This window comes from Panicum virgatum, chromosome 4N (assembly GCF_016808335.1).
Source record: "Panicum virgatum strain AP13 chromosome 4N, P.virgatum_v5, whole genome shotgun sequence".
Classification (NCBI taxonomy): Eukaryota; Viridiplantae; Streptophyta; class Magnoliopsida; order Poales; family Poaceae; genus Panicum; species Panicum virgatum.
In genome coordinates this window covers 44,929,774-44,945,055 of record NC_053148.1, presented here as the reverse complement: position 1 = coordinate 44,945,055, position 15,282 = coordinate 44,929,774, and the positions used below count along the sequence as shown (strand labels likewise).

The 15,282-nt window shown below is 44.8% G+C and overlaps 2 protein-coding genes across 6 annotated transcripts; both read left to right on the top strand.

Annotated features, from left to right (window-relative positions):
* Window positions 1-1,252: 1,252 nt before the first annotated feature.
* On the top strand, window positions 1,253-5,916 carry LOC120671528 (probable serine/threonine-protein kinase PBL17). The gene is made up of 6 exons (XM_039951891.1): window positions 1,253-1,718; window positions 2,937-3,247; window positions 3,520-3,655; window positions 4,043-4,179; window positions 4,622-4,745; window positions 4,887-5,916. Exons 1-6 carry the CDS (start codon window positions 1,670-1,672, stop codon window positions 5,531-5,533), a joined length of 1,404 nt encoding a protein of 467 aa, XP_039807825.1. The 5' UTR covers window positions 1,253-1,669; the 3' UTR covers window positions 5,534-5,916.
* Window positions 5,917-6,266: 350 nt separating this feature from the next.
* Window positions 6,267-14,399, top strand: LOC120671527 (tRNA pseudouridine synthase A-like). Of its 5 annotated transcripts, XM_039951890.1 has the most exons (10): window positions 6,267-6,535; window positions 6,641-6,758; window positions 12,087-12,274; window positions 12,363-12,508; window positions 12,705-12,796; window positions 13,031-13,037; window positions 13,122-13,278; window positions 13,557-13,626; window positions 13,836-13,898; window positions 13,974-14,399. In XM_039951890.1, the coding sequence occupies exons 1-10, from the start codon at window positions 6,384-6,386 to the stop codon at window positions 14,160-14,162; spliced, it is 1,182 nt and encodes a 393-aa protein (XP_039807824.1). In that variant the 5' UTR covers window positions 6,267-6,383; the 3' UTR covers window positions 14,163-14,399. The 5 variants fall into 5 exon arrangements, with proteins under 5 accessions (XP_039807824.1, XP_039807822.1, XP_039807819.1 ...); XM_039951888.1 differs by having other exon boundaries at window positions 6,273-6,535; window positions 13,031-13,278; XM_039951885.1 differs by lacking the exons at window positions 12,087-12,274; window positions 12,363-12,508; window positions 12,705-12,796; ... (3 more) ...; window positions 13,836-13,898; window positions 13,974-14,399 and adding exons at window positions 6,968-7,314; window positions 7,441-8,407; window positions 8,488-10,055; window positions 10,143-10,570 and having other exon boundaries at window positions 6,514-6,535.
* The last annotated feature ends 883 nt before the right edge of the window (window positions 14,400-15,282 follow it).

Genomic DNA, 15,282 nt, shown 5'->3' with positions numbered 1-15,282 from the left:
AATACTATAAAAAATCCTTTCAAAATCGTAGTCGAAAACCAAGTGCATCTCAAAACAAAAGTACACTTAGCGAACAAGGTCAAAGCCTCACTTATTTTTGAACCACATGTGCAGAAAAACCTGCCCAATGCAATTTTCACAGGAAAAAACCCGCCCGATTCTGTCCAGACCACTGTCACTATCTAATCGCGCTTATCATGTTCATCAACCAAAAGCGCCAACCACAGGGAAGATCAAAAGGGAAGGAAAAAAAAACACCTCAACCCCCGGTTGCTCCGCGTCGTTGTTGTTCGCGGCGTTTATTTAGGGCCTGTTTGGGAGAGCTCCGGCTCCGGCTCCTCTGGTGGAGAGGCTTTTCTGGTGGAGCTGGAGCAGTTTTGAAAAACATTTGGCAAAATGGCTTCATCTATTGGACTGGGATTGTGAAATGTCTAAGTTGCCCTTTCCTATATTTTTTTTTTATTTTTTCTTTCCTTTCTCTTTTTTCCTCTCTTTTTTTCCCCTCTTTTTTTTTCCTCCTCTCCTTATCCAATCGTCCGTCCCCCTTCCTCTCCTCCGCCCCGCGTCCCGATTTCCACTTGCACCGCCGCCTCCAGCCCTCCGCCCGTGCCGCGGCCCCTCCCCGTGGCCGCCACCAGCATCCTCCTCCCCGCTACCGCCGCCGGTCGCCTCCTCCCCACGGCCCGCCTCCCTCCTGCCGCCCGCACCACCTGGTCCTCCTCCCGCCGGCCGCCGCTGCGAGCTTTGGCCGCACCCGCCGGACTCCACCCGCGCCCTCCTCCTGCCGTCTGCGCCTCCTCCCACCGGCCGCCGCCGCGAGCTCCGGCCAGCCCCTGCACTCGCGGCCCTGCTGGCCGCCGCCCTCCTCCCTTCCGGCTGCCCACCCCACCTCCGCTTCGCCGGCGACCCTGGGACCTCAAGCTGCTGCCGCCGCACGACTTCCCTTCGCCGTGGCGAGCTCCCACCGGCCACCCTCCTCTCCGCAAGCCGCGGTCCTGCGGCGGCTGTCGGCCACATGTCTGCCCGAGGGTAGGGCTGGTAATGGTGCTCTGGAGTCCCTCGGAGCCAGGTGAAGCCACCATTTCGTGGCTTCGCCAACGCCAAAGTGTTCCAGTGAACGCGTTTCATGGGGCTACAGAGCCGGAGCCAAGGGTGAAGACCCCGTTTGGCAGAGCTCCGGCAGAAGCCGGCCTTGGAGCCATCGTGGAGCCCTGCCAAACAGGACCTTAATCCAAAATCCAAAGCAGCTTCCTTTTACTCATTCCAACCCGCTTCCTCGCCTTTTTCTCTTCCATCTCCTCGCCTTCGCTGCTGCATTCCAACACCCCAACGGAAAATAAAGGCCAAGAAGTGGTGCTAGTGGAGTAAAACCACGCGCCCGAGAGGAGAGGGACAGGTTGGTGGAAGACGCGCATCCGGAAGGAGCTCACCAGGAGCTCCGGCGGCCAATTCGGGCGGCTAGCGCTCCGCTTCACGCGGGCGGCAGCGGCGGCACCGGAATTGTGGCGGACGAAGCGGTTGGTTGGTGCGGCGGGAGCTTGCGGGTAGGGTTGTCCCGGTTGGTCAAGGGGCGAAGGTGTTGTTTGAGGCGTGGATCTGGCCGCAGGCGGGCGATGTGGAGGAGGGATTAGGGCCGGATTGGGGGAAAGGCGCGATCTTGGTGGTTCCCATGGGCGGATGCTTCTCGCAGGAGGAGCACCGGCTCCAGAGCAGGCCAGGTTTGTGCGCTTCTGCTGGTGTCTCTGATATAGTTTACTATTGGGAGGTGTATGGAGCTCATGGGGGAGGTTTGGCGTTGTTGGCTTTGAAATTTGGTTGTGAATTAATCATTTTCTTATTGGTCTTTGTAAAATCAGCTGAAGAAGCGGCAAAAGGATGGATTTTGATTAGGATAATTGAATTTAGTGTTTGGAAGATGGGTTGGCTTGTTTGATGCCATCTTGTGCTTGGGAGCTCATGCTATGGCCTTCTATTTTGTTCGCACTAACTTTGCATGTCACAATTTCGCTTGTTGGTAGCGGTACTGTAAATACACTCATACTTGGCTTATGAAATTGCAATCTGAGGCAAGGTCCTTATAACTTGGCCAGCTGTAGTTTATGGGAAGAATAAGTCAAATATAGCTTATATATATGTTTTTTGTGTAGGACTTAAATGGGCAAAGTTCCTAGATACTAAGCCACCTGCAAAATCTGCACTTGAACAGTCCGATAACTTGGCAATCTTGTAAGCTGAGCTTTTCAATCGATTCTTCGGAAGTTAGTCAGCCAAGATTAATCAATTATTGTATAGAGTGAGAGATTTGATAGTGGACTGCTGTGCTAATATCTTCAAAAAGTTTAGTGGAAGTTGATTTATCCAGATACGTAAGGGAAGATGACATATAACATGGTCTGTCTAGCTGATGGAAACTTGTGACCATAGATGCTCCCTTAAGACCATTCTGACTGCCTGTCAGAATGGTCTCAACGGAGCATTGTGACACAGTAATGCTTATGACTGCACAATAGTCGAAGATGTGGTGTCTTTTTTTTTGCATTACGTGCAACACAGTAAAGTAGCCATTGCCATTCACTTCATGGGATCAGTATGAATTTTAAAAAAACTATCCTAGGACTGAAGGATATACATCATACTCCCTCTGCCCCCCTCCCCCCAACCAAAAAAAAAAGTCATTCTAGGATTCAAAAAACAAATCGTTTTATGCCTGTGCATGCAACAACCAATTAGTGCCACATATGGCTATTAAATAGGGGCAAACAAGGTTATTTTACCTCCCTATTAATCTGTCATAAATTTCCTAAAATAACTTGTTTTTTTTTGGGAGGGAGGGAGTAATTCTCTATTTCTAATTTGAGATATGCATTGATTATATGTCTATATATGTACATCTTTGATTCTTTCCTGATGAAGTTGCTTCTTAAAATTTCTATCAGCTGAAGCTGCTGGACCAGATGGTTTGAAGAAGTCTAAATCTGATTCTAAAGCTATAGCAAGTGTTCTTGCGCCTCCAAAAGATGTTGTGGACTTACAAGTAGAAGGATATGGAAATGTTAATATTTTCACATACAATGAACTGAGGGCAGCCACAAAAAACTTCCGGCCAGACCAAATTCTCGGAGAGGGTGGATTTGGAGTTGTTTACAAAGGTGTTATTGATGAAAATGTTAGAGCAGGTTTTCCATCTAGACAGGTTGCTGTTAAAGAACTAAACCCAGAGGGATTTCAGGGAGACAAAGAATGGTTGGTAAGTCCCATTGCTTTCTTCCTGTTTCTATACCTGGCTTTGGTCATATACACTACACCAAACCTTCATGAGAATGGGTTGATTAGATTTTGAAGACGTGAACTAGTGATAAGGCCATTATTATTTCTAATTATATTGGAAAGTCATTGTCCTTGTCTATATTTGAATAAATATTATTCACATACACCTATGCTGATGAGTGCATTTCTATGCTGAGTAAACAATATACTGCTTGCAATTACTGCACTAATGGTTTTCTGATGTGTTTCCAGGCCGAAGTCAACTATCTTGGGCAACTTAGCCATCCAAATCTCGTCGAACTGATTGGCTATTGTTGTGAGGGTTCACATAGACTTCTTGTCTATGAGTACATGGCTGGTGGCAGCCTGGAAAAGCACCTTTTTCGCCGTAAGCTCCAACTGTCTATTTTTGCTGCCCTCTTTAGCAGTCAGTGTTCTTAGTAGCTTAAGCTGCATGGGGTGCATCATTTTTGCATTTAGACAAATCAGCAGAGAAGATATTTGTATTAGTTCTGTTTAAATCTAATTGGTAATATAATGTGCAAATTTTAGGGTTCTGTTTTTGAAATGATAATGAACACTATTTTGTTTGCATTGTAATATCTGCTTCCAGCTAGCACTTTAGTTTATGTATACTATAACACTTTTTTGTTTATGTACTACATTTAATATGCGAAGCACTTGACACACCTTTTAAATGTCTGGAAGATCAATTATATGTACCAATTCTAAAGGGTTCTTCATTTATTTTATCCTTTTGCTTGTAACATAACAGGGGTTTGCCTTAATATGCCATGGTCAACACGCATGAAGATTGCGCTGGGTGCCGCAAGAGGGCTTGAGTACCTTCATGGAGCTGAGAGATCCATCATCTATCGGGATTTCAAGACTTCAAACATCTTATTAGATGCGGTTCGTGTTTCATCTATTATGTTTGGATGTTTTGATATTTTTGCCCTATTTCACGTACCAGTTTTAAGATTGCTTCTGAGTCGAACTTCTCATATGTCCAACCAACCAAATTGTATAGACAATATATTTCTACTGCTGAACAATGCATTGGTGATGCTGTGACACATTGTCTGTATATCTGCCTTAATCTCAACATCTTTAGGAACTGCTCAGTTTAAATTGTACTATGTTCATTGAGACCTAGAAGTTCATTGCCTTTTCCGCACATCCAAAATGCTTTCCATGTTGTAAGGCCATTGAAGAATGCTTAATCATTTTGCCTAGTCCATCTTTAGAAGCACAGAACCACACAACGAATGCTGATCTAAATTTCTTACTGCGAGCTTGAGATATTAATATATTTGCATCCGATAGCATCTCAATGCCACGACTGCTGTTGCAGGACTACAATGCCAAGCTTTCAGACTTTGGTCTCGCAAGAACAGGACCTAGTGGAGACCAAACCCATGTGTCAACTCGAGTTATGGGAACTTATGGATATGCAGCTCCAGAATATGTCATGACTGGTAAGGATGGAATTCCCTATATTATAAGAAAACAAGTCTATGTTATAAAGAGAAAAATGAACATGTTCTCAAGAATGAACAGACACTTCATTTTACTAGTTCAAATATGTTAATCCTTAATCAACAATTAACTTGCTGCAGGCCATCTGACTGCACGAAGTGATGTTTACGGCTTCGGCGTCGTGCTTCTGGAGATGATTATTGGAAGGAGGGCTGTGGACAAGACCCGGCCAACCCGTGAGCATAACCTAGTTGATTGGGCACGCCCTCTCCTTGTTCACAACCGGAAGCTGTTCAGGATCATTGATCCAAGAATGGAAGGGCAGTACTCCACCAAGGCTGCCATTGAGGTGGCAAGCCTTGCATACCGTTGCCTGAGTCAGAACCCCAAAGGGCGACCAACCATGAGCCAAGTCGTTGAGACCTTTGAGGCGGTGCAGAACATGTCTGAATGCCAAGACATACTCCTCCAGAACAGTATCACAGGTGCTGTGACGCTCTACGAGGTCCCGAAGGAGCCTGCAGAGAGTGTTGAGAAGGAGAAGGCCAAGCAGGAACCAGCAGTAAAGACTGCCACTGTGCCGCCTGTGAACGGAAAGCCAGTCCCCCAGAGCAGGCGGACACGGCCTGGGAATGGCCGGAGCAAGAGCGAGCCGTCATTGGAGTGCAAGATGTACATCCCGTCACCGGACTCCGACGGACAGCAGCTCGGCCTGGAGGCGCTTGCATCCCCTTCCAGAGACGGAAGTATACAGGACCCTCCTGATGAGGATTTGTACAAGATATAACATCAGATCAGTTTTTTTTTCCCATTGATTTGAGCCATCGTTGGTCATCTTTTGCGCCGCCATCCATGTTCTCAAGAACAGTCAGCCAGTGTTATTTTTTCCTATGATGGCTACGCTAGGGTTCTTGTTCTTCCGATTAGCAATTGTATGTAGATGAGAGTTGTGATGGAAAGCATGCAATGTGAGTGCCTGCCATGACGACGCTGTAAAAACTTGAGACGGTTCTTTCTGGGAGAACTTCCACGCCAAAAATGGAAGTGGAGACGTGTCCTGACAGTCAGTGCCGTTGCCAAGTGTGTTCGACTTGTAAAGATGCTTGTTCTACATTGTACACCTGAATAGTTCTAAGGCAAATCAACAACACCATGGAAATTGAGAAATTAGTTAGTGCTCCTGTTAATGTTTTTAATGTCCAGTTATTTCTATGAATGTATGCTCGCTGCACGAATCGATGTTTTTTTTTTGAAAGAAAGAACAGAAGCGATATTCAAACTTCATAGTAAAATTATTATCTTTGTCAATATTTGTTTATGCAGAGGGCGAGCTGACATTAGATTTGGATAATTTCCAGAAAAAAAAACTTAATCTGCGGTGGGAAAGACCGTCTCGCGGCATTGTATTAAGAACAAAATATTTTCATACAAGTCAAGAAAATCTTCGAACATATGCTCGAACCCCTAACAATGCTTTGGATACTTTCGGAAATCTTATTTGGACTCGGGTTAAACTTGCAGGGAAACATAATTTCAGGGGAAAATATTCCTAGTATTTTGGTGGGGTTGGAGAAGTGAAAATACAATGACATGTGGGCCGTCTTGCGAGAGAAAAGAACACAAGCACCACAAAGCACATGCTCGTCAAGTTCCGACCCCTCATGGCGACGGCGGCGAAGGCGAGGGCGCCGGCGGCGGTAGCAGCTTCCATGGCGGCGGCGGCGGAGCGGGACGAACACGTGCACTACAAGCACACCGACGCGTGCCACCACCTCCGGTGGACAGCCAAGTAACCGCCCCTCCTTTTCACCTCCCTGCTCGCTTCGCTTTCTCCTCTAGCATTTAGGGCTTTGAGCGTGAGCTCTGGAACTTTGTTCGTTGCTGGGTTGTACAGGGAGAGCTACGAGTACATGTACTCGCGGCCGTGGAGCAGGGTGGTCGACTTCTATGCCGATCTCGTGCGGGCCGGCGGCGGCGCGGCGGGGCTCGCCAAGCTGTTTGGGAAAGATGAGGTGAGGAAGAACAAACATTTGCCCCCCCTGTGATAGCCAGGTGGTGATTTTCCGATTTGCTCGGTTCAAGAGGAAGAAATGTTTGGTTTCTTCTGACTATTATTTAGGGTTTTTTGGATTGACACCATTACAATTCTTGTGCTTTGGAGAAGTACCATTATTATTCGCCTATTCGGAAAGATACCATTACAATTCTTGTTTTGTCACAGCAACACCATGGAGTACGTATCCGATGGACTCGGGCCCAACCGCAGGCGTATACCCCCGTCCGTTTTCCCGTATGGCCCATTTTGCCCCCGGCTCTAGAGGTAAAGGGCGTCGGGCCTCCTCTGTCTTCCGCGGCCGACCGCTATCGTCGTCCTCCTCTGTCCTTCCCCTTTCCCTCGCCGTTGTGCTCCCCAAACCCTAGCTGACGGCGGCGAATCCAACTCTGGCGCCGGCGGCGAGAAGAACCAATCCGAAGGCCGTTGCGATGGACCCTGTAGACCGCAATGGGTGATCCGCAGCCGCGCCTTCCGTTGCGCTCTCCGGTGGAGATGGCGAACGACGACAGCGGGTATGGATCTTCCTCCTCCTTTAGTTGCTTAGTGAATGATTGTGAGAACGGTATCAGTAGATTTGCTTTGGATTTAGTCTATCGATAGTGATTGATTCGATTTCGGGATTTTTCTCTTGTCGCTAGGGTTTCATTGTTCTCACTAGCTCTTAAAGTTGAAGGATTCAGTTCCACAGACAGTAGTGGTAGAAAAGCATACACAAAAGGACGCGTGATTAAGTGGGATGTTGAAGTAGGTTCTTTTTCTTTCGATTTGCTGATGAATAGCCTGCGCAATGAGTTCCAGTGGTCCAGTAGTCAGTCTGCTAGTGTATGGTTCTATGACAAAAGGATGGGGGAAGATGTCAAGCTAGAGAATGATTTGCAGATGCATGACATTTTCAAAATGTATAAGGATCAGATGCAATGCGACTTTATTGTTGGGGTTTTTGACAGTTGTCATAGACAGGCTTATGAGTTTGATGCTTTAGAGCCACTTTGTGTGATCCCACCTGTTTATTTTGGTGATGATAACCCTGATCAGATCCCACCCAATAGCAAAGACATGCCAGCTGGACTTGGTAATGATGTTGCCGATCCAATTGACCATAATTCTGGGGAGGCAGAATTTTTACCAATAGATCCAGATCCCGAGCTTGAGGCTGACAGGGAGCCTGATATCTTTGACAATAGTGAGGAGTATGTTGGAGTTGATGATGAGGTTCAGTTCATGCCTGTACCATCTCCTCGGGCAGCTAACAATTCAGCCCCAGAATCATCTAACAATGCTGAATATCCTTCTTTTCATGATGCTGATGAATTTGATGGGGTTCCCAATGCTGAAGGAGAAACTCCTCCTGAGGCAGAGGTAAATGATGCAGATCCAGAGGAGGTTCAGGTTATCCATGATCCAGAAAACCCCAAGATAGAAGTGGGAGAAAGGTTTCCTGATATTGTTGCATTTAGGAAGGCAGTTAGGCATTATGCAGTTCTGACAGGGTTTGAGTTTGACAAGGTCATCACAGACCAGACTAGGTTCATTGCCAAGTGTAAAGCTGAAGGATGTCCTTGGCGCATACATGCTTCAAGAATCTCTCATGGCAAGACAATAGAGGTGAATTGTCCTTGTATTTTGTATTCCTGTTTTGCACTGTCCTACCATAAATTACTTATAATATTTTTTCTTATTTGCAGATCAAAGTATTGCCTGCAAAGCACAATTGTCCAACTACTAAACTGAGAGAAGGGAGAATGGCAACACAAGGCTGGTGTGCAGATAGGTTGGGGGATTGGCTGAAGAGAAATCCAACTAAAGGTCCAAAGGATTGTAAGGAAAAATTAGAGGGGGATTATGGTATCAAGCTCAAGTACTCCAAAGCATGGTCAGGCATGAAGGTAGCACTAGAGCAGATTCATGGAAAGTATGAGGAGAATTTTCAGCTTCTTTTCAACTGGAAAGCTCAGATTGAGCAGTCATCACCTGGCAGCATAGTGCAGATAGAGTGTGAGAGGGTTCAGAAGAAGCAAAGGTTCAGGAGAATGATTGTAGCTCTTAGACCTTGTATTGATGGATTCCTAGAGGGGTGCAGACCATTTATAGGTGTTGATGCATCCAATTTGTATGGCAAGTACAGAGGACAGTTGGCATCCGCAACTGGTGTAGATGGCCACAATTGGCTGTATCACATTGCATATGCAATTTTTGATAAAGAGAATGAGGACAACTGGGTTTGGTTCATGGAACAGTTGCACAGAGCCATTGGCAATGTTCCAAACCTAGTTATTTGTACAGATGCTTGTAAAGGTCTAGAGACAGCAGTTGGAGCTGTATTCCCTAATGCTGAAAATAGGGAATGCATGAGGCACCTGTACCAGAATTTTATGAAGCAGTACATAGGTGATGTCTTCACTGATCACCTGTATCCAGCTGCTAGGAACTACACAACTGGAATGTTCCAGTGGCACATGAAGAAAATATTTGAGTTTGCACCTGACACAATTAAGTATCTGGAGACACACCACAGTAGAATATGGTATAGATGTGGGTTCTCTGAAAACAGCAAGTGTGATTACTTGACCAATAATGTGTCAGAGAGTTTCAATGCTCAAGTGAAGAAGTTCAAAGGGTTGCTGTTGCATGAACTAGTAGACAAGCTGAGGGAGCTCATAATGGAAAAGAGATACTTGAGAAAGAAACTGGCTAGGCAGTGGCCAGAAGGAATTCTGCCTAATGTCATGAAAGAATTGAATCTGATTAGCAACCAGCTTAAGGTCATAAAAGTTACAGTGAGTGATGATTACATAGCTGAAGTCACCATTTTGGACCATTGGAACAAACAAAAACGGCACACAGTGGACCTGCAGAATCACAAATGCTCTTGCAGGGAGTGGCAAGTTACTGGGAAGCCATGTAGACATGCTTTGGCCTGGATATTGTCTAATAGGGGGATCAAAATTGAAGACTATGTCCATGAGTACTACTCAGTGGCTAGGTTCAAGAAAGCTTATGAAGCCAGAGTTGAGGGAATACCAGATAGGTCCCAGTGGCCTCAAGTGGATCTTGGTTTCAAAGTGCATCCACCATTGTTGGGCAAAGGACCAGGGAGGCCAAAGGTGCAAAGGATTAGAGGGTGCATGGAAAAAAGAACCACAAAGAAAAAGGTTAAATGCAGCAGATGCCGTGCACTAGGCCATTTTGCAAAAACTTGCAAAGAGCCAGAGGTTGGTGAAGATGGCGCAAAAGGGTTGAGCAGGAATAAAAGGTGAGATTTCTGGCACAAAATGCATGAACTTGAACAATCAATTACTTCATGTCCAGGTACTGTAATTGTTGCATCTGTAACTTGTAGGAAGAAGTGCACAGAAGATGATGCTGGCCCCTCCAACGTGAAGAAACAGAAGACTCAACAGAAAAAGAAAGGTACCCCCAAAAAGAAGAAGACCCCTGCAAAGAAGAAGCAAAAGAGGGCAGAGGCAAACCCACCTCCCACTGTTGTCACCAGCATCCGAAAATTAGTGTTTGAAGGACAGTTTGCATGAGAGTGTTGTGTTATATGCCTCCATGCTTTGGCTTTTGGGACAAAAATTGTAAGGTTATGTTGTGCTTTTGGACACAAAAACTTGTAATGTGTCTCCTTATGCTTCTGGCCACAAAACTTGTAATGTCTGTGTACTAGAATTCTGTTAAGTCTGTGATTTGGATATCTGAGACACAAGTGATGTCAAATATTTATGTCAAATATTTCTGTCAACTATATCATGACCAAGTGATGTCAAATATTCCTGTGAACTGTATCATGATAAAGTGATGTCAATTGGTGCTTTCCATTTGCACAGAAAGGACAAAGATGCTGTCAAAATTAAACACCCAACAACAGAATCAAACATAGCTCCGATTAGACAAGGGCCCAAGTCCAACCATACTGGTTAGAATTGATCAGAAACATAGATTCAATTACAACAAAATATAGGGCACCCCTTAAACTTAGCTCCAATTACAACCAAATACAACATGAAGCTGCACTCTAAGCTAACACAGCTACATGGATCCAAAGCTACATTACATGTAGCTTCATTTCTTCCAGTACATAGAGATCATGACAACAACTAACAGTGCTACAAAAATGATAGCAGCATTGCCCACCACAATTGGCCTATTACCCTTCCTGAACTCATCCCTCAGTTCTTTGATTTCATTCCTCACATTGCCAATCTCCAATTTGATGTCAGCAAGCTGCATCTTCAGATCAAGTGCCACAATCTTCAACTCCCCACTAACCTGCTGCATTCCTTGAACAAGATGATCAGGAGCCTGCCCAACTACTTGTATGTGCCCAGAACCAATTGAGTTGTCCAATAGACGTGCTTGATTATCGCGCAAATACAGCTCATATGCTGCCTCAAACCAGAACTGACCGCACTTGTTGGAGCACCGGTAGTAGATGTTGTCGTTCTTGCTCCTGTGCTTAGCAACCGGCGCCTGGCATTCGGGGCAGTTGATAAGAGGGAGAGCCCTTCCCCGTTGCGAAGAGCTTGAACCCGTGGCGGCCATGTCGGAGGTACACGCGCGGAGGCGGAGTTGGCGTAGACGGCCGGGTGGTCGACGACGGATGCGGATGCGGCGTCCACGGCAGGGTCGGGGAGGGGGTCGTAGGTGGCGTCAACGGCCGCCGCGGCGTGGACGCCGCGGCGGAGCTCAAAACAGTCGCCGGCGACGAATCCCTATCACACGGGGAGTAGACGAGATGAGAGAGGGAGGGCAAGGAGGAAGACAGAGTCCCCGTGGGGGACGTTATCCACTTGAGCCGAGGGCAAAATCGCCCATACGGAACTATGGAGCCGCCGGGTACGCCTGCAGGTGGGCCCGAGGCCGTCCCATACGTAGAACATGGTGTTGCTGTGACAAAACAAGAATTGTAATGGTATCTTTCCGAATAGGCGAATAGTAATGGTACTTCTCCAAAGCACAAGAATTGTAATGGTATCAATCCAAAAAACCCTAAATAACTATTATTTATGCTGAACTGAATTGTAATATCATCAAGTAAATAGATCTTCCTGTTTAGTCAAAAACAAAGGATTAAATCAGGCCTGACAAGTATTGGACGATTAAAATTTTATCTAGATGGCCTTCTACTCCAGTTGTGCCTTGACTGAATAGCTAAGAAGGGTCCAGGATTGATTGGGATTTGCATCGATGCATATGCTAGATTTTTTTTAAAAAAAATGTTGGAGCAGGGTAATCGTTTACATATTTTGATTTTGAGAAACTCATTTTGAATTTACTTCCGCAGAAAGATTACACCCTTGATACTACAGGAGAGAATTATGTAACAACCTCATCAGAAAAACAAACAGTGACAATTTCAACCAAAGATCGTGGAGGAAGGTGGGAAAGAGTAACATTTAAAATTGTTCTTTCATACCATGGGGGATCGTTTGATGGCTGGCAGAAGCAGCCTAACCTCAACACTGTTCAGGGGCAATTTTGTTCAACCTATAACTCTTCACTTCATTCGCATGTAATAGAATGTAATAACTGTTTTTTTTTAATTTTTCATTGATTGCAGATTAATAGAGAAACATCTTGGACAATTTGTTGATGAGAGGAAAGCTAAACAGCTTGAAGCAAGATCTTTGTCGATTGAAGGCTGTGCCGTTGTTGCTGGGCGCACTGACAAAGGGGTGACTGCTCTTCAGCAAGTTTGCTCATTTTATTAGTTAAACCTTGAGGATACATATACTCTTGCTTTCACCCCCCCCCCACCCACCCACCCACACAAAAGAATAAGAAGAAAAAAATCACATTTTGAAATTTATTATGCAGCATATCAACATCGCCTGGCTGCCATTTTTTTCATGTGGCACTTCTGATGAAACTTGCATCTTATATTTACTGTATATTGCCATAGATACATGGAGAAAGGATGTGAAATCTGGAGATATAAAACATGCGATAAGCGAGGCTGCTCCACATAAACTAAAACCTTTGCATGTTTCAGAGGTACCTTTTCATTCTTTTGCCGAATTTATCAATGCACTTGATATTTATGCTGCTAGTGATGTCTGCATTCCATAGTTCTTTTTGCATAATAAGTCTGCATTCCATGTTGAAGTGCCATTTAATCATACAGCAGTATTGCAACAGTTTATTCCTGTCAGTGAAAGTTCTGAGAATGCCAGGACCTCAACCATAAATGATGTTACGCTGGGTAATAACTGATGACACAATTAGCAGGTCACACGTGAGTTTCATCCTAATTTTGCTGCCAAATGGAGGAGATACATGTATATTTTTCCTCTTGACGAGGATGCTAAATTGACCTTAGGGGAAGAATACTCCTCCACAGTACTAGAGAATTCTGAGCACAACATAAAACCTCAGAGCTTTGATGTGGCCAAGGTTGATGAAATCCTTAGAAAACTTGCTGGGAAGACATTATCCTACAAGATGTTTGCACACGATACGCATGCTTCACGAAGTGTGTAAGTTTCATTCAACCATGAGTTCATAATGTGGTGCATTTATAAGTACAAAAATGGTTTCCAGCAGGCTAATCTCTAGCAGCTGGATCCTTCTTAATGCATATCTTGCAGTTTTACTAGCTGATCCTGACATAGATGTTCATCAGAACCTTATCGAAATTGTCGACCATACTCATCCCCACCTGTCATCTCAATATGGAATCTTTATCTCTATGTTGGCATTTGTTCTGAAGCTCCATAAACTCACAACTTCTATCAATGTTCTATTGTTTTTTCAGTGGCCCACCTACAGAATGTTTCATGTTCCATTCTCGAGCTGCAGTGGCCAAACTATATTCTGCTAATGAGGTGAGAGCAGCATAGAATATTTTTGCTGACCCCAGAACAAAGATATCTGAACTAAACCTAGACTGTTAGTTACAATTGTTGAATATACATTTTTGTCGAACCAAATATGAATACTTTGGTCTGATATTTTTCCATATCATCTACATTTGTGTATGCTTTCAACTGAAGCTGCTATGTTTGGTTTTTGTTTCCCCTTATTTTGCCCCCAGGATTACAAAGAGGATATGAAGGTCATGTGCGTTGAGCTAGTTGCAAACCGGTTTCTACGTAAGGTAATATAACATGCTGTGATGCTTACCCTCGTTCATTCATATGACTGCTAATTTTCATTATATTGCACTGTACAGATGGTTAGGGTCCTTGTTGCTACTGCAATACGAGAGGCTGGTGCTGGTGCTGGAGAGGATGCTTTGTTGAACCTGATGGAAGCCACGGACAGGCGTGCCACAGCACCCCCGGCACCGCCAGAAGGCCTCTGCCTCGTAGATGTTGGTTATGAAGATTTCAGTAAACAGAGGTGCTTAATAGTCAATTAAAGGAAGTCATATTTTTATGGAGAAAAAACACAAGATGCACGACTGAACAATTGAGGACTTATGTTACATTCGGTTTTGTTTTTGGACCCTACATGCCTACTTGTTCACCCCAAATACGACACATCTCAGTAGGGCACACCTAGTGTTGGCATTACCAATATGACCCATCTCAGTAGGGCACACCTAGTGTTGGCATTACTTTTTATTTTTATATTTATTTAGTTATCTTATTTATAAGAGATGCAGAGAATTGAAGAAGAGAGAGAGAGAGAGAGAGAGAGAGAGAGAGAGAGATGCACACCTAATTTTTGTTTCAATAAATAGACAGAGATGAAAAGATGGGTCGACGAATTGAGCAAGAGAACAGCGCATGCCTAGTGACTTGTGGGCCGTGATTTGTGGGCTGAAGCCTGGTGGGAGGACTTCGTTTGTGGGTTGGATCGTCTATTTGGACTAAATTTGAGCTCTAAAAATTGTAACTCAATATTTTTTTTTGGAAAAGGGAAATTTTGTTGATTTTAAGAAAGATACACCAAGGTGATGCATTGTGACTCAATATAGTATGTATATATGTATCACTTGATGTATGTACTTGTTCTCTAGCAAAAAAAAAGTTTAATCCAACTGCCTCCGCCTGGGAGCTGATGATCGTGAGTTCGTGACCTTCATCATGCCGCTCCCGTCGCCGGGAGTGTATAGTTCGTGACCTTCATCGTGAGTGTACAGTTCACCGAGAGTTGAGTATTTTATAGTAATATTCGTATTCGTTTGTTTTATTTTCCGTGTATACAACAACTTTCGTAATTTAGAAACTCGTGTAAAAATACGCCTTCGAAACTCATGTAAAATACCAAACCCTAATAAGTCGCAATCGTCTGCTTGTGGTAATAAGCGCTTTGGCAGCTTGGCAGAGATTATTCATGGTTGACCGTAGCAGTAGCGGCCATCTGCTTGTGGTCTGCTCCAAGTCCTCATGGCGCACCCCGAGTCACTTGGAAAATGGCTCGGTGAATTCTTAGGCGAGAAAGATGACAGAATAGAATTCCCTTAAGCCAAGAATGGCTATCGGGCACGCATGCTAGCTCTACAAGAGGCAGCAACGCGCGAACTATCAGTGGCC

What these genes read in the sequence shown, in the direction of transcription:
- LOC120671528 (XM_039951891.1), top strand. Translation starts at nt 1,670, where the DNA reads ATGGGCGGATGCTTCTCGCAGGAGGAGCACCGGCTCCAGAGCAGGCCA. An exon ending in CCGGCTCCAGAGCAGGCCAG is followed by an intron (nt 1,719 to 2,936) that starts GTTTGTGCGCTT and finishes AATTTCTATCAG; the next exon opens with CTGAAGCTGCTGGACCAGAT. An exon ending in AGGGAGACAAAGAATGGTTG is followed by an intron (nt 3,248 to 3,519) that starts GTAAGTCCCATT and finishes ATGTGTTTCCAG; the next exon opens with GCCGAAGTCAACTATCTTGG.
- LOC120671527 (XM_039951885.1), top strand. Translation starts at nt 7,250, where the DNA reads ATGGGTGATCCGCAGCCGCGCCTTCCGTTGCGCTCTCCGGTGGAGATG. An exon ending in ATGGCGAACGACGACAGCGG is followed by an intron (nt 7,315 to 7,440) that starts GTATGGATCTTC and finishes TCTTGTCGCTAG; the next exon opens with GGTTTCATTGTTCTCACTAG. An exon ending in CTCATGGCAAGACAATAGAG is followed by an intron (nt 8,408 to 8,487) that starts GTGAATTGTCCT and finishes TCTTATTTGCAG; the next exon opens with ATCAAAGTATTGCCTGCAAA.